This window comes from Phasianus colchicus, chromosome 39 (assembly GCF_987193195.1).
Source record: "Phasianus colchicus chromosome 39, bPhaCol1.hap1.1, whole genome shotgun sequence".
Classification (NCBI taxonomy): domain Eukaryota; kingdom Metazoa; phylum Chordata; class Aves; order Galliformes; family Phasianidae; genus Phasianus; species Phasianus colchicus.
Genome location: NC_143474.1, coordinates 1,522,256 through 1,545,927, shown reverse-complemented (window position 1 = coordinate 1,545,927; position 23,672 = coordinate 1,522,256). Strand labels below are relative to the sequence as shown.

Here is a 23,672-nt window from a genome sequence, read left to right as displayed (position 1 = left end):
ATAATTCTGATTAATTTCTAATTATCAAAAGACCGAATGATCAATACAATTAATTCTGAAACTAATTAGAAAGAAATTAAGGATAAACACATTAAACTGATAATAACAATACTAAAAACACTTAATAATAAATGCTTTTAATTATAAAAATTACTAATAATGCTGATTAATAGCGAATTATTAAAAAAAATCGAAGAATAAATGTAATTAATTCCCAATTTCCCACGCAACGAGACGACAAAATTAATTACCGATAATCACACAGCATTCAACAAAGCGATTTTTTACCCCCCAAAAAATGGATTTTTTTCATTAATTATTGTTAATTGTCGTCACCAAAATATCGCTTTTTCAGCCCAAAGCTCAGGAGGGGGAAATCATCATTAATGAGTCATTAACGAGGAGAGGAAAAAAGAAATTTTGTAATAATTAAAAGCTTTGAGGGGGGGGGAGTGGAGAAAAGGGCCGAAAGAGGGGAAAAAATGGGGTAAAAAAAGCGAATTTTGGGAGTTTTTGCGGGGCCAAATTTGGGGTTTTTGGGGAAATCCCAAAATGGGGAGAAATTACGGGGCTAATGAGGGGGCTAATGAGGAGCTGTTAATTAACGGTCAGAAACGTCGCCAGCGATGAAGCGGGAGGATTTTTTTTCTTTTAATGGTTCTTATTAATTGGTGAATATTAATTAATATCGATATTATTTGGAAATGTTTTTTTTTTCGTGTTTTTTTTTCGTGTCGGGGTGGAAATAATTGGGATGATTAGTGTTAATAATTATGAAATAATTGGGGTGGAACAGCGCGATGTGAGGGCGAAGGGTAATAATTAGGATGGAATTAATGACGATTAATAATAATAATTAGGAGGTAGTTGGTAATGAACTAAAGCGAGCTGCATTTCGTTGTCATTATTATTATTATTACTATTATTATTATTATCATTATCCTCATTATTATCATTATTCTTATTATTATCATCATCATCAACGACATCGTTAATATTATTATTAATTATTATTATTATTACTGTTATTATTCCCATTATTATTACTATTATATTACATTCTATTATAAAGTTAATGAATAATTTCCATTATCACATTATTAAAACATTATTAGTAAAGTTAATAAGTTATTATTAACGATTAATAAGCGATTTCTATCGTTTATTGCATTAATTTTAATTATAACGTTATTAAAACATTAATATTAAAAATCGATGCGTTATTATTAATGATTAATAAATAATTTCTAATGTTTATCGCCTTTATTTTTATCGATTATTAATATTTATTAATTTATCATATTTTTTTTATGATTCACCGATTTCATTTTCACTGATTTCGTTCCTTTTTTATTAATTTATATTAATTAATTAATAGGACTTCATTACTGCGTTATTTGTCGATTTCATTCCTTCTTAATTTATGTTATTCATATTAATTTCTTATTTTTAATTTATATTAGTTATATTAATTTCTTATTTTTTAAAAATTTATATTATTTATATTAATTTCTTATTTTTTAATTTATATTACTTATCTTAATTTATTATTTTTAATTTATATTATTTATCTTAATTTCTTATTTTTTAATTTATATTATTCGTATTAATTTATTATTATTAATTTATATAACTTATATTAATTTATTCTTTTGTTAATTTATATTATTCATATTAATTTATTCTTTTTAAATTATATTATTTATGTTAATTTCTTATTTTTATTTTATATTCTTCATATTAATTTCTTATTTTTTTAATTTATATTATTTATATTAATTTATTCTTTTTTTATTTATATTGTTCGTATTAATTATTACTTTTAATTTATGTTATTTGTATTAATTTATTATTTTTTAAATTAATATTATTTCTATTAATTTATTATTTTTAATTTATATTGGTTATATTAATTTATTGTTTTTTAATTTATACTATTTATATTAATTTATTATTCTTATTTATATTACCTATATTAATTAATCCTTTTTAAATTTATATTATTCATATTAATTTATTAGTTTTTTAAATTTATGGTATTTATATTAATTTATTCTTTTTTAATTTATATTTTTATATTAATTTATTATTTTTTTAATTTAAAGTATTCGTATTAAGTCATTATTTTTAATTTATATTATTTATATTAATTTATTCTTTTTTAATTTATATTGTTAGTATTAATTATTACTTTTAATTTATGTTATTTGTATTAATTTATTATTTTTTAATTTATATTATTTGTATTAATTTATTATTTTTCATTTATATTACCTATATTAATTTATTATTTTTTAATTTATATTACTTATATTAATTTATTCTTTTTTAAATTAATATTATTTCTATTAATTTATTATTTTTAATTTATACTATTTATATTAATTTATTCTTTTTTAATTTATATTTTTATATTAATTTATTCTTTTTATTTAATTTATTTTTATTTATTTAATTGTGGTTTTATCATTCATGTCCTTTTATTAGCTTCATTATTCCTATTATTTTGTTATTATCCGACATTTCATTGTTGGCGTTTCATCATTTCTATTAATTAATCATTTATATCACTTTATTGGCGTTTCATCATTTCTATTAATTTATCAATTATTAGTTATTTATCATTATTTATCATTATTTTCATTTTCACTTCTTTCATCATTGGAGTCTCAGTAATTAATAATAATAATAATGATAATGATGCGTTATTATTGCTATTACTTAATTACTTTTATTATTTTATTATCTACTGATCTTGCTTTCATTTATTTTATTCCCGTTTTATTATAATTTATATCATTTATATCAATTTATTATTTTTTAATTTATATCGTTTATATTAATTTCTTATTTTTTCGTTTATATTATTCATATTAATTCATTAATTTATATTCTTCATATTAATTTATTCCTTTTAAATTTATATCATTTTATTAATTTATTATTTTTTAATTCATATTACTTATATTAATTAATTACTTCTCATTATCTTCATTTTCACTTCTTTCATCATTGGAGTCTCAGTAATTAATAATAATAATAATAATGCGTTATTATTGCCATTACTTAATTACTTTTATTACTTTATTATCTACTGATCTTACTTTCATTTATTTAATTGTCGTTTTATAATTAATATCCTTTCATTACCTTCATTATTCTGTTCTATTAATTCTATTTTATTTCTATTAATTTATCATTTATATCATTTAATTGCCAGTTGATCATTAGCTTCATTATTCCTATTATTTCATTATTATCTGCTGCATTTATTTATTAATATCTATTGATTTATTACTTTCATTTATTTAATTGTGGTTTTATCATTCATGTCCTTTTATTAGCTTCATTATTCCTATTATTTTGCTATTATCTCACATTTCATTGTTGGCGTTTCATCATTTCTATTAATTAATCATTTATAGCACTTTATTGGCGTTTCATCATTTCTATTAATTAATCATTTATATCACTTTATTGGCGTTTCATCATTTGTATTAATTTATCAATTATTAGTTATTTATCATTATTTATCATTATTTTCATTTTCACTTCTTTCATCATTGCAGTTTCAGTAATTAATAATAATAATAATAATAATGATGCGCTATTATTGCCATTACTTAATTACTTTTATTACTTTATTATCTACTGATCTTAATTATTCTATTCTATTAATTCTATTTTATTTCTATTAATTAATCATTTATATCGTTTTATTGCCGGTTGATCACTTCTATTAATTAATTATTCGTTATTACTCTGATTTTCGCTTATTTTATCACTGGAGTTTTTATCCTTTCTATTCTTTCTCTTATTTTATTATTATTAATTGCTTCTATTTTTATATATTGAAGTTTCGTTCCTTTATTATTTATATTATAATTTATTGGTTTCATTTTCATTCATTTTCATTAAATTTATATTATTAATTTATATTATTTGTCGATTTTATTTTCATTTTCTTCATCCTTTTTAGTTTATATTATTTATATTAAATTATTATTAATTATGACTCTGATTTTCGCTTATTTTATTACTGGAGTTTTATCATTCTATTATTTATATTAATTTATTAGTTTTCTAATATACATTATTTTATTATTATTTATTGTATTAATTTTTATATATTTTATTTGGGTTTTTTTTTGCTTTTATTTCTCGTTTTATTATTTCTATTATTTTATTATTTGTCGATTTTATTTTCATTTTCTTCATCCTTTTTAAATTTATATTATTTATATTAATTTATTATTAATTATGACTCTGATTTTCCCTTATTTTATAATTAAAGTTTGATCATTTATATGACTTATATTAATTTATTAGTTTTCTAATATACATTATTTTATTATTATTTATTGTACTAATTTTTATGTATTTTATTTGTTTTTTTTAATTATTTCTCGTTTAATTTTTTCTATTATTTCATTATTTGTCGATTTTATTTTCATTGATTTCAACCTTTTTTAATTTACATTATTGATATTAATTTAATTCATTAATTTATTATTTTATTATTAATTATTACTCTGATTTTCCCATATTTTATTACTGGAGTTTTATCATTCTATTATTTATATTAATTTATTAGTTTTCTAATATACATTATTTTATTATTATTTATTGTATTAATTTTTATATATTTTATTTGGTTTTTTTTGCTTTTATTTCTCGTTTTATTATTTCTATTATTTTATTATTTGTCGATTTTATTTTCATTTATTTCATCCTTTTCTTAATTGATATCATTGATATTAAATTATTATTAATCATGACTCTGATTTTCACTTATTTTATAATTAAAGTTTGATCATTTCTATTCTTTATATTAATTACTTTTCTAATATACATTATTTTATTATTATTTATTGTATTAATTCTTATATATTTTATTGTTTTATCATTTATATTATTTTTGTGTTTGTTGATTTTATCTTCATTTATTTCATCCTTTTTTAATTTATATTATTTTTATTAATTTATTATTCATACTTATTCTGATTTTCGCTTATTTTTGCAGTTTTATCGTTTATATTATTTTAATTATTTTATTATTTGTCGATTTTATCTTCATTTATTTCATCCTTTTTCAATTTATATCATTTATATTAATTTATCATTAATTATTATTCTGATTTTTCCCTTAATTTATTACTGGAGTTTTTATCCTTTATATTATTTATATTATTTTATTAGTTTTCTAATTTATATTATTATTAATTCTATTTATTTTTATATGTTTTATTGTTCTTCATTCTATTTGATTTTATATATTTTATTATCGTTGCTTTATTATTTATATTATTTTATAATTTATTGATTTTATTTTCATTGATTTCATCCTTTTTAAAATTTACATTATTGACAGTAATTTATTATTAATTATTACTCAGATTTTCCCTTATTTTATTACTGGAGTTTTTATCCTTTATATTATTTATATTATTTTATTAGTTTTCTAATTTATATTATTTTATTATTATTTATTCTATTTATTTTTATCTATTTTATTACCGTTGCTTTATTATTTCTATTATTTTATTATTTATTGATTTTATTTTCATTTTCTTCGTCCTTTTTTAATTTATATTATTTATATTAAATTATTATTTATTATTATTCTGATTTTCGCTTATTTTATTACTGGAGTTTTATCATTCTATTATTTATATTAATTTATTAGTTTTCTAATATACATTATTTTATTACTATTTATTGTATTAATTTTTATATATTTTATTTGTTTTTTTGTTTTCATTTCTTGTTTTATTATTTCTAATATTTTATTATTTGTCGATTTTATTTTCATTGATTTCATCCTTTTTAATTTATATTATTTATATTATTTTATTATTCTTTATTATTCTGATTTTCACTTATTTTATAATTAAAGTTTGATCATTTATATTCTTTATATTATTTTATTAGTTTTCTAATTTATATTATTTTATTATTATTTATTCTATTTATTTTTATCTATTTTATTACCGTTGCTTTGTAATTTATATTATTTTATATTAATTAATAATTAATAATATATTATTTTAAATAAGATAAAATAAAATAAAATAAAATAAAATAAAATAAAATAAAATAAAATAAAATAAAATAAAATAAAATAAAATAAAATAAAATGAAGAAAAACAAAATAAGATAAGATAAAATAAAATAAAAGGAAATAAAAGGAAATGAAATAAAATAAAATAAAATAAAATAAAATAAAATAAAATAAAATAAAATAAAATAAAATAAAATAAAATAAAGGAAATTGAATAAATAAAATGTACTAAAATTAATAAAATTATGAAATTAAATAAAAAATAAATTAAAATAAAGGATAAAATAAATAAAATGGAGGAAAATAAATCATAGGAAATAAAATAAAAGGAAATAAAATAAAATAAAAGGAAATAAAATAAAATAAAATAAAATAAAATAAAATAAAAGGAAATAAAAGGAAATAAAAAATTAAATTAAATTAAATTAGTAAAATTAAAATGCAGGAAGAGAAAATAAAAGGAAATAAATAAAAGGAAATAGAATAAATAAAATAAGCAATAATAAATATAACAAATAATAATAAATAAAATAATGGAAAATAAAAATAAAATTAAGTTATAAAATTAAGTAATTAAATTGGAGGAAAACAAAATGAAAGCAAATAAAATAATTAAGAAAAGGAAATACTGGAAAAATAAAATAAGATAAGATAGGATAAGATAAAATAAAATAAAATAATATAAAACAAAATAAAATAAAATAAAATATAAATAAAATAAAATTAAATAATAAAACAAAATAAAATATTTAAGAAAACATAGAAAAATCAATAAAATAAAATAAAATAAATAAAATAAAATATAAATAAAATAAAATAAAATAATGAAACGAAATAAAATATTTAAAAAAACATAGAAAAATCAAGAAAAATAAAATAAAATAAAGTAAAATAAAATAAAATAAAATAAAATAGATTAGAATAAAAATAAAATAAAATAAAATAAAATAAAACAAAACAAAATAAAATAAAATAAAATAAAATAAAATAAAATAAAATAAAATAAAATAAAATAAAATAAAATAAAATAATAAAACAAAATAAAATATTTTAAAAAACATAGAAAAATCAAAAATCAAATCAAATAAAATAAATAAAATAAAATAAAATAAATAAAATAAAATATAAATAAAATAAAATTAGATAATAAAACAAAATAAAATATTTAAAAACCCCGGAAAAATCAAGAAAAAATAAAATAAATAAATAAAATAAAATAAATAAAATATAAATAAAATAAAATTAGATAATAAAACAAAATAAAATATTTAAAAAAACATAGAAAAATCAAGAAAATTAAAATAAAAAAATAAATAAATGAAAAATAAAAAAATGAAAAATAAAAATAAATGAAAAAAATAAAATAAAAGGAAATAAAAATAAATGAAAATTAAAAATAAATGAAAAATAAAAATAAATGAAAAAAATAAAATAAAAGGAAATAAAAATAAATGAAAAATAAAAATAAATGAAAAATAAAAATAAATGAAAAATAAAAATAAATTGAAAAAAAAAATAAAAGGAAATAAATAAACGAATGAAAATAAAAGCTCGTTTGAATCATTTACCGTCGCGGGAAAAAAATAAGAAATTAACGGCCGATCCATAAAATAAAATTAGGGGGAAAAAAATTAATTATTAAAATGAGGGAAATTAAAAGAAATTGCACCGAAATGGCGGAAATTTGGGGCCTTTGAGAAAAGGGGGGAAAAGGGATCGAAGCGCCGCATTAAGACCGAGGCAATTAATTAAGTGCAATTCAATTAAGTGCGTGACAGAAAAGAAGAGGTTTTGCTCGCTCTGTTTTTAACCAAAATCGCCCTTTTTCACCCCAAAACGGCTCAATGCCCTCCTCAGTGAAACGCGCGGATGCTTCTGTGCAAAACAGCCGTTTTCAGCCCCCTCTGTGTGTGGGGAAAACCCTTCGAGTGGAAACAGGGTTCAAAAATAGCCAAAATCGCGAATTTGCCCTTTTTTGCCCCAATTTAGTGCGGAGCGTTCGCGGTTTGAGGTCTCTTGTCTGCCCTGCGCCGCCGTAGCGTTGCCAAGGGGGCGGGATCTGCCTGGCAACGCTCCCTGATTGGCTGCGGGCCTTAGCAACGGCGTGGAGGCCCTTAGCAACGGCGCCATTTTCCTTAGCAACCGCGCTGCCACTGAGGCCTAACAGGGGGGAAAACCGTTCGGGCGGAAAGGGCGCTCAAACATAGAAAAAAAATCACAGATTTGCCCTTTTTTGCCCCAATTTTACGCATCTTGGGTACGGAACTTTGCCGTTTTCTGCCCGAATTTGGTGCGGAGCGTTCGCGGTTTGAGGTCTCTTGTCCGCCCTGCGCCGCCGTAGCGTTGCCAAGGGGGCGGGATCTGCCTGGCAACGCGCTGTGATTGGCTGCGGCCCTTAGCAACGGCTTGGAGGCCCTTAGCAACGGCGCCATTTTTCCTTAGCAACCGCGCTGCCACTGAGGCCTACGGGGGGGAAAAACGGGAGGGGGGGGGGGGGAGGGAAGGAAGGGGTTAAAAGAAACAAAAGAAAGGATAAAAAAAAAGGAAAAGGAAAAAAAAAAGGAGAAAAATAAAGGAGTTTTTGAAAGGAAAGGAGAAAAAAAAAAAGGAAAAGAAAAGAAGGAATCGGGGCGGGTCGCTGAGGGGCCCCATCCGGGCCTCCGTCAATGCCGAGGTTGAAGCAGCGCCGACCGCAGCCGCTCCGATACGGTGAGGGTTTTTTTTTTTCTTTTTTTATGGCGTTTTTAGGAGATTTGTGGATTTTTTTGTGAGAAAATTGGAGGTTTGGGGGTTGTTTGTGGTGTGGCGAAGCTGGGGGGGGGGGGGGGAGAAAATGAGGGAAAATGAGGAAATTGACCCAAAAATGGAATGGGGAAAAGGGTTGGGGGGAGGTGAAAATGTCTTAAAATTGCGGGGATTGGACTTAAAATGGGGGTATGGGTGTGTGGGGGGGGCACGGGATGGGATTCTAAAAGGAATTTGGGGGGGGGGGGGGGTGAAGATGGTTTTAAATTGATTTTAAAAGCCGTCAGGGAAAAAAAAAAATAAAAATCTGGGGTTGTTCGATTGGACTGAAATGGGATGCAAGAAAATGTCCAAAATCTGGAAGGTTTCCACAGAAATCGACCCCAAAATGGAGCAAAATCCCTGGAATTGCCTCAGAATCGACTCTAAAACAGCTCAGAAGGCCACAAAATGGGCCAAAATCCCTCAAATCCCCTTAAAATTGTCCCCCAAAACACCTCAATGCCCCAAATTGCCCTAAATCTCTCAAATCTCTTCAAAATTGTCCCCCAAAACACCTCAATGCCCAAAATTGCCCTAAATCTCTTAAATCTCCTCAAAATTGTCCCATAAAACACCTCAGAATGACCCAAAATGGACCCAAATCCCTCAAATTGCCTCAGAATCAACCCTAAAACAGCTCAGAATGCAACAAAATGGACCAAAATCCCTCAAATACCCTCAAAATTGCCCCTAAAACACCTCAGAATCACCCAAAATTGAGTAAAATCCCACAGATCTCCTCAAAATCATCACCTAAAATACCCCAGGATGCCTAAAATTGACTAAAATCCCTCAAAATCCATCCAAATTGTCCCCCAAAACACCTCAATGCCCAAAATTGCCCTAAATCTCTCAAATCTCCTCAGAATTGTCCCCCAAAACACTTCAGAATGACCCAAAATGGACCAAAATCCCTCAAATTGCCTCAGAATCGATCCTGAAACACCTCAGAATGCGACAAAATGGGCCAAAATCCCTCAAATACCCTCAAAATTGTCCCCTAAAACACCTCAGAATCACCCAAAATTGAGTAAAATCCCACAGATCTCCTCAAAATCATCACCTAAAATACCCCAGGATGCCTAAAATTGACTAAAATCCCTCAAAATCCATCAAAATTGTCCCCCAAAACACCTCAATGCCCCAAATTGCCCTAAATCTCTCAAATCTCCTCAAAATTGTCCCCCAAAACACCTCAGAATGACCCAAAATGGACACAAATCCCTCAAATTGCCTCAGAATCAACCCTAAAACAGCTCAGAAGGCCACAAAATGGGCCAAAATCCCTCAAATACCCTCAAAATTGTCCCCTAAAACACCTCAGAATCACCCAAAATTGAGTAAAATCCCACAGATCTCCTCAAAATCATCACCTAAAATACCCCAGGATGCCTAAAATTGACTAAAATCCCTCAAAATCCATCCAAATTGTCCCCCAAAACACCTCAATGCCCCAAATTGCCCTAAATCTCTCAAATCTCCTCAAAATTGTCCCCCAAAACACCTCAGAATGACCCAAAATGGACCCAAATCCCTGAAATTGCCTCAGAATCGACCCTAAAACAACTCAGAAGGCCACAAAATGGGCCAAAATCCCTCAAATCCCCTCAAAATTGTCCCCTAAAACACCTCAGAATCACCCAAAATTGAGTAAAATCCCACAGATCTCCTCAAAATCATCACCTAAAATACCCCAGAATGCCTAAAATTGACTAAAATCCCTCAAAATTGTCCCACAAAACACCTCAGAATACCCAAAATTGCCTTAAATCTCTCAAATCTCCTAAAATTATCCCCCAAAAAACCTCAGAATAACCCAAAATTGACTAAAATCCCTCAGATCTCCTGAAAATCATCACCTAAAATACCCCAGGATGCCTAAAATTGACTAAAATCCCTCAAAATTGTCCCACAAAACACCTCAGAATGCCCAAAATTGCCTTAAATCTCTCAAATCTCCTAAAATTATCCCCCAAAAGACCTCAGAATAACCCAAAATTGACTGAAATCTCTCAGATCTCCTCAAAATTATCACCTAAAATAGCCCAGGATGCCTAAAATCCCTCAATGATGTTGGGGATTTTTGGGGGCTGATTTCACTCATTTTGGGGCTGATAGCTCTGATTTTTGAGTCAATATCACTCATTTTTGGGTCAGTAATGCTCATTTTTGGGGTAATATCACTCTTTTTGGGGCAAATATTGCAGATATTGCTCATTTTGGGGCCAATACTGCTCATTTTTCGGCCTATATTTCCCATTTTGGGCCAATATGGCTCATTTTTGGGTCAATATTGCTCATTTTTGGGCAGATATCATTCGTTTTTGGGTTAATATCACTCATTTTTAGGTTAATATTCCTCATTTTTGGGGTCAATATCACTCAATTTAAGGCAAATATGGCAGATATTGCTCCTTTTTTTTGGCCACTATTGCCCATTTTGGTGCCAAATCACTCATTTTTGGGACAATATCACTCATTTTTTGACTTACATTGCCCGTTTTTGGCCAAAATTGCTCATTTTGGGGTCAGTATCACTCATTTTGGGGGCTGGTATTTTTCATTTTGGGGCCAACATCACTCATTTTTGGGATGATATCACTCATTTTTGGGTCAATGTCACTCATTTTTGGGCTGATATTGCCCATTTTGGTGCCAAATCACACATTTTTGGGCCAATATCCCTCATTTTTGGGCCAATATCACTCATTTTGGGACAATATTGCTCATTTTGGGCCAACATCACTCATTTTGGGCCAACATCACTCATTTTGGGGCCAATATCACTCATTTTGGGACAATATTGCTCATTTTGAGCCAACATCACTCATTTTGGGGCCAATATCACTCATTTTGGGACAATATTGCTCATTTTGGGCCAACATCACTCATTTTGGGGCCAATATTGCCAGTTTTGGGGCCGATATCTCTCATTTTGGGGCCTATATCTCCCATTTTTGGGCTGATATTACCCATTTTGGTACCAATATCGCTCATTTTGGGGCCGTTTTCACTCATTTTGCCAGATCAGTGAACAACAACCTCCAATCCCTCCCCATTTTGGGGACAATTCACCCTAATTTCATCCTTTTTTCTCCCCCCAGGCTCCCCCGGCGCCTCCCCAGCCCCCCGCTGCCCTCCCAAGTACCCTTCCTCCTCCTCCTCTTCCTCTTCCTCCTCCTCCTCGGGGACCCTTCCAGCCATGCCATCAGAAACAGACCCCCCATTCCGTCGTCGCCCCCCACCCCAAAACCCCCCAAATTCTGGGGGCTGCCCCTTGGACATCCCGCTGTTGCTGGAGGAGCTGCGGGTGTTGCAACAGCGTCAGCTCCGTCAGATGCAGCTGACTGAAGACATCTGTCGCCAGGTCCTCCTCTTGGGGGCTCTGAGCACCCCAAAATCCCGTACCCCCCCCGCCCCACCTCCCCCCCCTCACAAAAAACCACATTTCATCACGGGGAAACCTTTTTTCCCACTTTTTCCCCCAAAAAACCAACCTCACGCCACCGCCTTCTTCTTGGCAACTCCCTACCGCGGGGTCGGGGTGACGCCGGTGGTCTCAGCCCACCCCCCAAATTTGAGTGTGGGGGACGTCGGGGGGACACGACACGAGTGTGGGTTTTGTGGGAAGGGGTTTGGGAGTGAAAGCGCCCGCCAGATCCACCTGAGGTCCCACACGGGTGAACGGCCCTACGGCTGTAGTGTCTGTGGCAACCGGTTCACCACGCGTGGCAACCTGAAGGTTCACTACCACCGGCACAGACAGAAGGTCCCCCGCCTGGCCGCGAGCCCCCAGACCACCAACAGGGGCCAGTTGGCCTCCAGCAACACCCAACTGGCCTCCAACAACACCCAGTTGGCCTGCAGCAACAACCAGTTGGCATCCAGCAGCGTGCAACCGCTTGTCAGCACTCAACTGGCCTCCAACAACATCCAGCTGGGCTCTGAAAACACCCAGTTGGCCTCCAGCAACACCCAGATGGCCTCCAGCAACACCAAGTTGGCATCCAACATCGCGCAGCCACTTGTCAACAACACCCAGATGGCTTCCAACAACACCCAGATGGCTTCCAGCAACACCCAGATGGCCTCCAACAACACCCAGATGGCTTCCAGCAACACCCAGTTGGCCTCCAGCAACACCCAGTTGGCCTCCAACAGCATGAAACAACTTGTCAACACCCAGATGGCCTCCAGCAACACCCAGATGGCCTCCAACAGCACCCAGTTGGCCTCCAGCAACAATCATTTGGCCTCTAGCAACACCCAGTTGGCATCCAGCAGCGTGCAGCCACTTGTCAACACTCAACTGGCCTCCAACAACACCCAGCTGGTGTCTGGAAACATCCAGCTGGCCTCCAGCAGCACCCAGTTTGCCTCCAGCAACAACCAGTTGGCCTCCAACAGTGTGCAACCTCTTGTCAACACCCAGCTGGTCTCCAACAGCACCCAGATGGCTTCCAGCAGCACCCAGCTGGCCTCTGGAAACACCCAGCTGGCCTCCAGCAACACCCAGTTGGCATCCAACAGTGTGCAACCACTTGTCAACACTCAGCTGGCTTCCGGCAACACCCAGTTGGCCTCCGGCAACACTCAGTTGGCATCCAACAGCGTGCAACCACTTGTCAACACTCAACTAGCCTCCAACAACACCCAGTTGGCCTCCAGCAACACCCAGTTGGCCTCCAACAGTGTGCAAGAACTTGTGAACAGCCAGATGGCCTCCAGCAACACCCAGTTGGCCTCCAACAGCATGCAACCACTTGTCAACACCCAAACAGCCTCCAGCAACACCCGGTTGGCATCCAACAGCGTGCAACCGCCTGTCAATACTCAGTTGGCCTCCAACAGCACCCAGTTGGCCTTCAGCAACAACCAGTTGGCCTCCAGCAACAACGAGTTGGCCTCCAGCAACACCCGGTTGGCATCCAACAGCGTGCAACCGCCTGTCAATACTCAGTTGGCCTCCAACAGCACCCAGTTGGCCTTCAGCAACAACCAGTTGGCCTCCAGCAACAACCAGTTGGCCTCCAACAGTGTGCAACAACCACTCATCAACACTCTGCTGGCCTCCAGCAACAACCAGTTGGTCTCTAGCAACAATCATTTGGCCTCCAGCAACAACCAGCCGGCCTCCAACAACATCAAATTGGCCTCCAGCGACAACCAGTTGGTCTCCAGCAACACCAAATTTGCCTCCAGCAATGTGCAACCACTTGTCAACGTCCAGCTGGCATCCAGCAACAACCAGTCAGCATCTGGCAATGCCCAGCTGGCCTCCAACAACACCCGACTGCTCTCCAGCAACACCCAGTTGGCCTCCAACAGTACCCAGTTGGCCCCCAGCAACACCCAGCTGGCCTCCAACAGTGTGCAACTGCTTGTCAACACCCAGTTGGCCTCCAGCAACAATCAGCTGGCCTCCAAAAACGTACAATTGCCTTCCAGCAACACCCAACTGCTTATCAGCACTCAACTGACCTCCAGCAACACCCAACCGATGGCTAACAACATCCAGCTGGCCTCCAACAACACCCAACTGATGGCCAGCAACACCCAATCAACCTCCAACAACAACCAGCTGATGGCCAACACCCAAGTGAACAGCAACACCCAACTGACAGCCAGCAACACCCAACCAAGCTCCAACACCCAACTGATGGCCAGCAACGCCCAACTGATGGCCAACAACACCCCACCCATCTCCAACACCCAACCAAGTTCCAGCAACACCCAACCAAGCTCCAGCACCCAACTGATGGCCAATGACACCCCATCCATCTCCAACACACAACCAAGTTCCAGCAACACCCAAACCATCTCCAACACCCAATTGATGGCCAGCAACACCCCACCCATCTCCAACACCCAACTGATCTCCAGCAACACCCAACTGATCTCCAACACCCAACCAAGTTCCAGCAACACCCAACTGATGGCCAACGACACCCCACCCATCTCCAACACCCAACCAAGTTCCAGCAACACCCAGTTGATCTCCAATAACACCCAGCCTATCTCCAACACCCAACTGATGTCCAGCAACACCCAACTGATGGCCAACAACACCCCACCCATCTCCAGCAACACCCAAGCCATCTCCAACAACATCCAACTGATCTCCAACACCCAACCAAGTTCCAGCAACACCCAACTGATGGCCAGCAACACCCAACTGATCTCCAACACCCAACTGATGGCTAACAACACTCCACCCATCTCCAACACCCAACCAAGTTCCAGCAACACCCAAGCCATCTCCAACAACACCCAACTGATCTCCAACACCCAACCAAGTTCTAACAACACCCAACTGATGGCCAGCAACACTCAACTGATGTCCAACAACACCCAACCAAGTTCTAACAACACCCAACTGATCTCCATCACCCAACCAAGTTCTAACAACACCCAACTGATATCCAACACCCAACTGATGTCCAACAACACCCCACCCATCTCTAGCAACACCCAACTGATGTCCAACAACACCCCACCCATCTCCAACACCCAACCAAGTTCCAGCAACACCCAAGCCACCTTCAACAACACCCAACTGATCTCCAATACCCAACCAAGTTCTAACAACACCCAACTGATCTCCATCACCCAATCAAGTTCTAACAACACCCAACTGATCTCCAACATCCATCTGATGGCCAACAACACCCCACCCATCTCCAGCAACACCCAACTGATCGCCAACAACACCCCACCCACCTCCAACAACACCCAACTGATATCCAACACCCAATCAAGCTCTAACAACACCCAACTGATCTCCAACACCCAACTGATCTCCAGCAACACCCCACCCATCTCCAACACCCAACCAAGTTCCAGCAACACCCAAGCCATCTCCAACAACACCCAACTAATGGTCTCCAACACCCAACCAAGTTCTAACAACACCCAACTGATGGCCAGCAACACCCAACTGATCTCCAGCAACACCCAACTGATCTCCAACACCCAACCAAGTTCTAACAACCCCCAACTGATGGCCAACAACACCCAACTGATGGCCAACAACACCCGACCGAGTTCTAACAACACCCAAGTGATCTCCAACACCCAACTGATGGCCAACAACACCCCACCCATCTCCAGCAACACCCAACTGATCTCCAACACCCAACCAAGTTCTAACAACACCCAACTGATCTCCAACACCCAACTGATGGCCAACAACACCCCACCCATCTCCAGCAACACCCAACCCATCTCCAACACCCAACCAAGTTCTAACAACACCCAACTGATCTCCAACACCCAACTGATGGCCAACAACACCCCACCCATCTCCAGCAACACCCAACTGATCTCCAACACCCAACCAAGTTCTAACAACACCCAACTGATCTCCAACACCCAACTGATGGCCAACAACACCCCACCCATCTCCAGCAACACCCCACCCATCTCCAACACCCAACCAAGTTCTAACAACACCCAACTGATCTCCAACACCCAACTGATGGCCAACAACACCCCACCCATCTCCAGCAACACCCCACCCATCTCCAACACCCAACCAAGTTCTAACAACACCCAACTGATCTCCAACACCCAACTGATGGCCAACAACACCCCACCCATCTCCAGCAACACCCCACCCATCTCCAACACCCAACTGCTGACCACCCCCATACAACCTCTCCCCACCACCACCCTCCTCCTGCTGAAGACAGCCGAGCTCCAACCGAGGCCGGGTGACGAAAACACCCCTCCATCCCAAACCCCCAAACCCAGAACCACCAGTTGGTCTCTCTTGGGTGCTACCCCAAGTTTTTGGGTCCCCCCCACTTCAGAAACCTCCAAACACCCCCAGTCGGTGACAAAATACCCTCCAACAACAGGCGGAGGAACCCGAATCCAATGCCCGGTGTGCCGTCGGGTGTTGAGTTGCCAACGGGGGTCCAGGTCACATTTTGGGGGTCACATCCCCTTCCGGTGTAGGGTTTGTGGGAGGGGGTTTTCCAGTCGGGGTCACCTGAAGTCTCATTTTGGGGGTCACCGTGGGGTCAACCCAAATACCTGTAGCGTTGGAGACGGTTTGGGGTCACAACAACGCGACCGGGGTTATTTGGGGAGGGGGCTTCTGCCCCAAGGGGAGGGGGAACAGCGGAACCAGGAGGAGGAGGAAGAGGATGGAGAGGAAGAAGCAGGCGAAGCAGACCCCCAAAATGGGGGGGGACCCCCGGATGAGGAAGAGGAGGAAGAGGGGAGGAAGGCGGAGAGGAGGAGACGAGCGGGGAGGTATGGAGGGGGGGGGGGTCGTTTTTGGGGTCGTTTTGGTAGAATTTAAGGGTTTTTTTTTTTTTGGTTGGGGGGGGCTGTAATTTAAGGGGTGTTTGGCGGGGGTCTCAGGTTGAAAGGTTTTGGGGGTCAACAAAATTAAGGGGTTTTTTTTTAGGGTTTCCCCCACATAGGGGAGTTTTTGGGGTCTCCCAAATTTAAGGCTTTTGGGGTCTTGAAAATTAAGCTTTTTTTTTTAGGGTTTCCCCTATTTATGGGCTTTTTTGGGATCTCCAAAATTTAAGATATTTGGGGTCTCCAAAATTAATCTTTTTTTTTTAGGGTTTCCCCCATTTAAGGGATTTTTTGGGGTCTCCCAAATTTGGGGGCTTTTGGGGTCTCCAAAATTAATCTTTTTTTTTTTAGGGTTTCCCCCATTTAAGGGATTTTTTGGGGTCTCCCAAATTTAAGGCTTTTGGGGTCTTGAAAATTAAGCTTTTTTTTTTAGGGTTTCCCCTATTTATGGGCTTTTTTGGGATCTCCAAAATTTAAGATATTTGGGGTCTCCAAAATTAATCTTTTTTTTTTTAGGGTTTCCCCCATTTAAGGGATTTTTTGGGGTCTCCCAAATTTGGGGGCTTTTGGGGTCTCCAAAATTAATCTTTTTTTTTTTAGGGTTTCCCCCATTTAAGGGATTTTTTGGGGTCTCCCAAATTTAAGGCTTTTGGGGTCTTGAAAATTAAGCTTTTTTTTTTAGGGTTTCCCCTATTTATGGGCTTTTTTGGGATCTCCAAAATTTAAGATATTTGGGGTCTCCAAAATTAATCTTTTTTTTTTAGGGTTTCCCCCATTTAAGGGATTTTTTGGGGTCTCCCAAATTTGGGGGCTTTTGGGGTCTCCAAAATTAATCTTTTTTTTTTTAGGGTTTCCCCCATTTAAGGGATTTTTTGGGGTCTCCCATATTTAAGGCTTTTGGGGTCTTGAAAATTAAGCTTTTTTTTTTAGGGTTTCCCCTATTTATGGGCTTTTTTGGGTCTCCCAGATTTAAGGCTTTTGGGGTATCCAAAATTAATGTTTTTTTTTTAGGGTTTCCCCCATTTAAGGGAGTTTTTGGGGTCTCCCAAATTTGGGGGCTTTTGGGGTCTCCAAAATTAATGGGTTTTTTTTTAGGGTTTCCCCTATTTATGGCCTTTTTTGGGGTCTCCCAAATTTAAGGCTTTTGGGGTCTCCAAAATTAAGGCTTTGTTTTTAGGGTTTCCCCCATTTAAGGGATTTTTTGGGGTCTCCAAAATTTAAGATATTTGGGGTCTCCAAAATTAATCTTTTTTTTTTTTAGGGTTTCCCCCATTTAAGGGATTTTTTGGGGTCTCCAAAATTTAAGATATTTGGGGTCTCCAAAATTAAGGCTTCTTTTTTTAGGGTTTTCCCCATTTAAGGGATTTTTTGGGGTCTCCAAAATTTAAGATATTTGGGATCTCCAAAATTAATGTTTTTTTTTTTAGGGTTTCCCCTATTTATGGCCTTTTTTAGGGTCTCCAAAATTTAAGGTTTTTGGGGTCTCCAAAATTAATGTTTTTTTTTTAGGGTTTCCCCCATTTAAGGGATTTTTTGGGGTCTCCCAAATTTAAGGTTTTTGGGGTCTCCAAAATTAAGGCTTCTTTTTTTAGGGTTTCCCCCATTTAAGCCCCTTTTTCGGGGGGGAGGGGGGAGGGTCTCCCAAACTTAATTAATTTTGCCCCCCCCCCCCCCCCAACAAAATTAAGGGAATTTGGGGCTCCCACCCCAAAATGGACATTTTTGGTGGTTCTCCCTCTATATATAGGGTTTAAGGGGGGAGATTTGGGGTCTCTTGCCCCCATATTTGGGGTGCTGACCCCCCCCCTCCCCCTTCAGTCCCCCCAGGAATGCAGGGAGGGGCGCAGAGGATGCGGACCCCCCCCAAAAAAAACAGGGGAAGGGGGAGAAGTAGAGAGGTAAGGACCCCCACCCCAAAAAAATTGGGGGGATTTGGGGTTTTGGGGGCAATTTTGGGATGGGGGGAGGGGAGGGTCGATGGATTTAGGGGGATTTGGGGGTTTTTGGGGTGTTTAGGGTGGAAATTTGTGGGTTTTTTGGGGGGGTAGGGGTTGGATTGGGGGGTTTGAGGGGATTTGGGTTTTGGGGAGGGATACGGGGGGGGGTATGAGGGGTTTTTGGGGTGGGTTTGGGGGGATTTGGGGTTTTTGGGGGGGTCATATGGGGTTTTGGGGTAGATTTGGGGGGTATTTGGGATTTTGGGAGGGATATGAGGAGTTTTGGGGGTGGGTTTGGGGGGATTTGGGGTTTTTGGAGGGAGATATGGGGGGATATGAGGGGTTTTGGGGGTGGGTTTGGGGGGATTTGGGATTTTTTGGGTGGGTTTTGGGGTGGGTTTGGGGAATTGAGGTTTTTTGGGGGGGTCATATGGGGTTTTGGGGTAGATTTGGGGGGATTTGGGATTTTTGGGAGGGATATGAGGGAGTTTTGGGGGTGGGTTTGGGGGGATTTGGGGTTTTTGGTGGAATTTTGGGATGGGGGGAGGGGAGGGTCGATGGATTTGGGGGGGATTTGGGGTTTTTTGGGGTGTTTGGGGGGGAAATTTGTGAGTTTTTTGGGGGTGTAGGGGTTGGATTGGGGGGTTTGAGGGGATTTGGGTTTTTGGGGGGGATATGGGGGGGTATGAGGGGTTTTTGGGGTGGGTTTGGGGGAATTTGGGGTTTTTGGGGGGGTCATATGGGGTTTTGGGGTAGATTTGGGGGGTATTTGGGATTTTGGGAGGGATATGAGGAGTTTTGGGGGTGGGTTTGGGGGGATTTGGGGTTTTTGGAGGGAGATATGGGGGGATATGAGGGGTTTTGGGGGTGGGTTTGGGGGGATTTGGGATTTTTTGGGTGGGTTTTGGGGTGGGTTTGGGGAATTGAGGTTTTTTGGGGGGGTCATATGGGGTTTTGGGGTAGATTTGGGGGGATTTGGGATTTTTGGGAGGGATATGAGGGAGTTTTGGGGGTGGGTTTGGGGGGATTTGGGGTTTTTGGTGGAATTTTGGGATGGGGGGAGGGGAGGGTCGATGGATTTGGGGGGGATTTGGGGTTTTTTGGGGTGTTTGGGGGGGAAATTTGTGAGTTTTTTGGGGGGGTAGGGGTTGGATTGGGGGGTTTGAGGGGATTTGGGTTTTTGGGGGGGATATGGGGGGGTATGAGGGGTTTTTAGGGTGGGTTTGGGGGAATTTGGGGTTTTTGGGGGGGTCATATGGGGTTTTGGGGTAGATTTGGGGGGATTTGGGATTTTGGGGGGGGATATGAGGAGTTTTGGGGGTGGGTTTGGGGGGATTTGGGGTTTTTGGAGGGAGATATGGGGGGATATGAGGGGTTTTGGGGGTGGGTTTGGAGGAATTTGGGATTTTTTGGGTGGGTTTTAGGGTGGGTTTGGGGAATTGAGGTTTTTTGGGGGGGTCATATGGGGTTTTGGGGTAGATTTGGGGGGATTTGGGATTTTGGGGGGGATATGAGGAGTTTTTGGGGTGGGTTTTAGGGGGATTTGGGGTTTTTGGGGCAATTTTGGGATGGGGGGAGGGGAGGGTCGATGGATTTGGGGTTTTCTGGGGTGTTTGGGGGGGAAATTTGTGGTTTTTTGGGGGGTTTGGGGTTGGATTGGGGGGTTTCAGGGGATTTGGGTTTTTGGGGGGGATATGGGGGGGATATGAGGGGTTTTTGGGGTGGGTTTGGGGGGATTTGGGATTTTTTGGGTGGGTTTTGGGGTGGGTTTGGGGAATTGAGGTTTTTTGGGGGGGTCATATGGGGTTTTGGGGTAGATTTGGGGGGATTTGGGATTTTTGGGAGGGATATGAGGGAGTTTTGGGGGTGGGTTTGGGGGGATTTGCGGTTTTTGGTGGAATTTTGGGATGGGGGGAGGGGAGGGTCGATGGATTTGGGGGGGATTTGGGGTTTTTTGGGGTGTTTGGGGGGGAAATTTGTGGGTTTTTTTGGGGGGTAGGGGTTGGATTGGGGGGTTTGAGGGGATTTGGGTTTTTGGGGGGGATATGGGGGAGATATGAGGGGTTTTTGGGGTGTGTTTGGGGGGATTTGGGTTTTTTGGGGCAATTTTGGGATGGGGGGAGGGAAGGGTCGATGGATTTGGGGGGGATTTGGGGTTTTTTGGGGTGTTTGGGGGGGAAATTTGTGGGTTTTTTGGGGGGTAGGGGTTGGATTGGGGGTTTTGAGGGGATTTGGGTTTTGGGGGGGAATATGGGGGGGCTATGAGGGGTTTTTGGGGTGGGTTTGGGGGGATTTGGGTTTTTTGGGGGGGATATGGGGGGATATGAGGGGTTTTTGGGGTGGGTTTGGGTGGATTTGGGATTTTTTGGGTGGGTTTTAGGGTGGGTTTGGGGAATTGAGGTCTTTTGGGGGGGGTCATATGGAGTTTTGGGGTGGATTTGGGGGGATTTGGGTTTTTTTGGGGGGATATGAGGGAGTTTTGGGGTTGGTTTGGGGGGACTTGAGGTTTATGGGGCAATTTTGGGATGGGGGGAGGGGAGGGTCGATGGATTTGGGGGGGATTTGGGGTTTTTTGGGGTGTTTGGGGGGGAAATTTGTGGGTTTTTTGGGGGGGTAGGGGTTGGATTGGGGGGTTTGAGGGGATTTGGGTTTTTGGGGGGGATATGGGGGGGGTATGAGGGGTTTTTGGGGTGGGTTTGGGGGGATTTGGGGTTTTTGGGGGGGATATGGGGGGGTATGAGAGGTTTTTGGGGTGGGTTTGGGGGGATTTGGGATTTTTTGGGTGGGTTTTAGGGTGGGTTTGGGGAATTGAGGTTTTTTGGGGTGTCATATGGGGTTTTGGGGTAGATTTGGGGGGATTTGGGATTTTGGGGGGGGATATGAGGGAGATTTGGGGGTGGGTTTGGGGGGATTTGGGGTTTTGGGGGCAATTTTGGGATGGGGGGAGGGGAGGGTCGATGGATTTGGGGGGATTTGGGGTTTTTTGGGGTGTTTGGGGGGGAAATTTGTGGGTTTTTTAGGGGGGTAGGGGTTGGATTGGGGGGTTTGAGGGGATTTGGGTTTTTTGGGGGGATATGGGGGGGATATGAGGGGTTTTTAGGGTGGGTTTGGGGGGATTTGGGGTTTTTGGGGGGTCTTATGGGGTTTTGGGGAAGATTTGGGGGGATTTGGGATTTTTGGGGGGGATATGAGGGAGTTTTGGGGGTGGGTTTGAGGGGATTTGGGGTTTTGGGGGGGATATGGGGATTTTGGGGGTAGATTTCTGGGATATGGGGATTGGGGGGTCTTGGGGGGTGAATTTGAGGGGGTTTGGGGTTTCTGAGACTCAAAGATGTTTTTTTTTATGGGGTTTGTGGGGATTGGGTTTTTGGGGGGGATTTTGGGGGATTCAAATGGGTTTTGGGGGGGATTTGAGGGGGATATGGGGGCTTCAGGGGGGTTTTTGGGGTGGATTTGTGGGGATTTGGGGTTTCTGGGGATCCAAAATGATGTTTTGGGGGGGGAGGTTGAGGGGATTTGGGGTTTTTGGGGAGGTTCAGATGGGATTTTGGGAGGGATTTTGGAGGGCTGGGGGATTCAGAGGGTTTTTTGGGGTGGATTTGGGGTTTGGGGGGGTTTTGGGGGGGTGAATTTGAGGGGATTTGGGGTTTCTGAGACTCAAAGATGTTTTTTTTTATGGGGTTTGGGGGGATTGGGGTTTTTGGGGGGGATTTTGGGGGATTCAAATGGGTTTGGGGGGGGGGATTTGAGGGGGATATGGGGGCTTCAGGGGGGTTTTTGGGGTGGATCTGTGGGGATTTGGGGCTTCTGGGGATCCAAAATGATGTTTTTGGGGGGAGGTTGGGGGATTTGGGGTTTTGGGGGGTATTTTGGGGGGGGGGATTTGGGGTTTTTGGGAGTGGGATTTGGGTTTTTTGGGGGCAGTTTGGGGGGATTTGGGGTTTTTTGTGTATTTGGGGGCAGCCAGGTGGATTTTGGGGGATAATTGGAGGATTTTGGGGTTCTTTTTAAGGGGATTTTGGGGGCTTTTGAGGGGAGGATTTGGGGTTATTTTTTTGGGGGGGGGATTTTTGGGGCCGTTTGTGGGGATTTGGGGGACATGAGAGGAATTTCGGGGGCAGTTTTGGGGATTTTGGGATATTTTGGGGAGGGGGATTTCGATGGGATTTTGAGGGCATCGTTTTGGGTTGAAATGTGGTATTTTGGGGCCATTTTTAGACAATTTTAGGGCAATTTTGGGGCTTCCTTCTACGGGGACCCCCTGGACCCTTTTCTCCCACAGGAACCCCACAGAAACCTAAAACTGATGGGATTTAAACCCAAACTGATGGGATTTAAACCCAAACTTGAGGGGATTTACCCCCAAATTTGGGCAATTTTGAGGCGTTTCACCTCAAAAACCTTCCCCCCCCCCCCAAAAAAAAAAGAAAATAACTCCCATAGCATAGAGCGGAGGCTCCCTCCGCAATTAAAGCATTTTACTGACCATTCTCGTGCCTTTTGTCTTTAATTTTGGGGGTCAAAGCCGCGTTTTGGGGTCTCTATTCTCCCCCCCCCCCCCGCCCCCGCCGCCA

General features: G+C 38.7%; 1 protein-coding gene across 1 annotated transcript; it reads left to right on the top strand.

Annotated features, from left to right (window-relative positions):
* Positions 1 to 8,556: 8,556 nt before the first annotated feature.
* Positions 8,557 to 23,588, top strand: SALL2 (spalt like transcription factor 2). The gene is made up of 4 exons (XM_090130086.1): positions 8,557 to 8,770; positions 11,953 to 17,107; positions 18,980 to 19,059; positions 23,381 to 23,588. The coding sequence occupies exons 1-3, from the start codon at positions 8,728 to 8,730 to the stop codon at positions 19,053 to 19,055; spliced, it is 5,274 nt and encodes a 1,757-aa protein (XP_089986212.1). The 5' UTR covers positions 8,557 to 8,727; the 3' UTR covers positions 19,056 to 19,059; positions 23,381 to 23,588.
* The last annotated feature ends 84 nt before the right edge of the window (positions 23,589 to 23,672 follow it).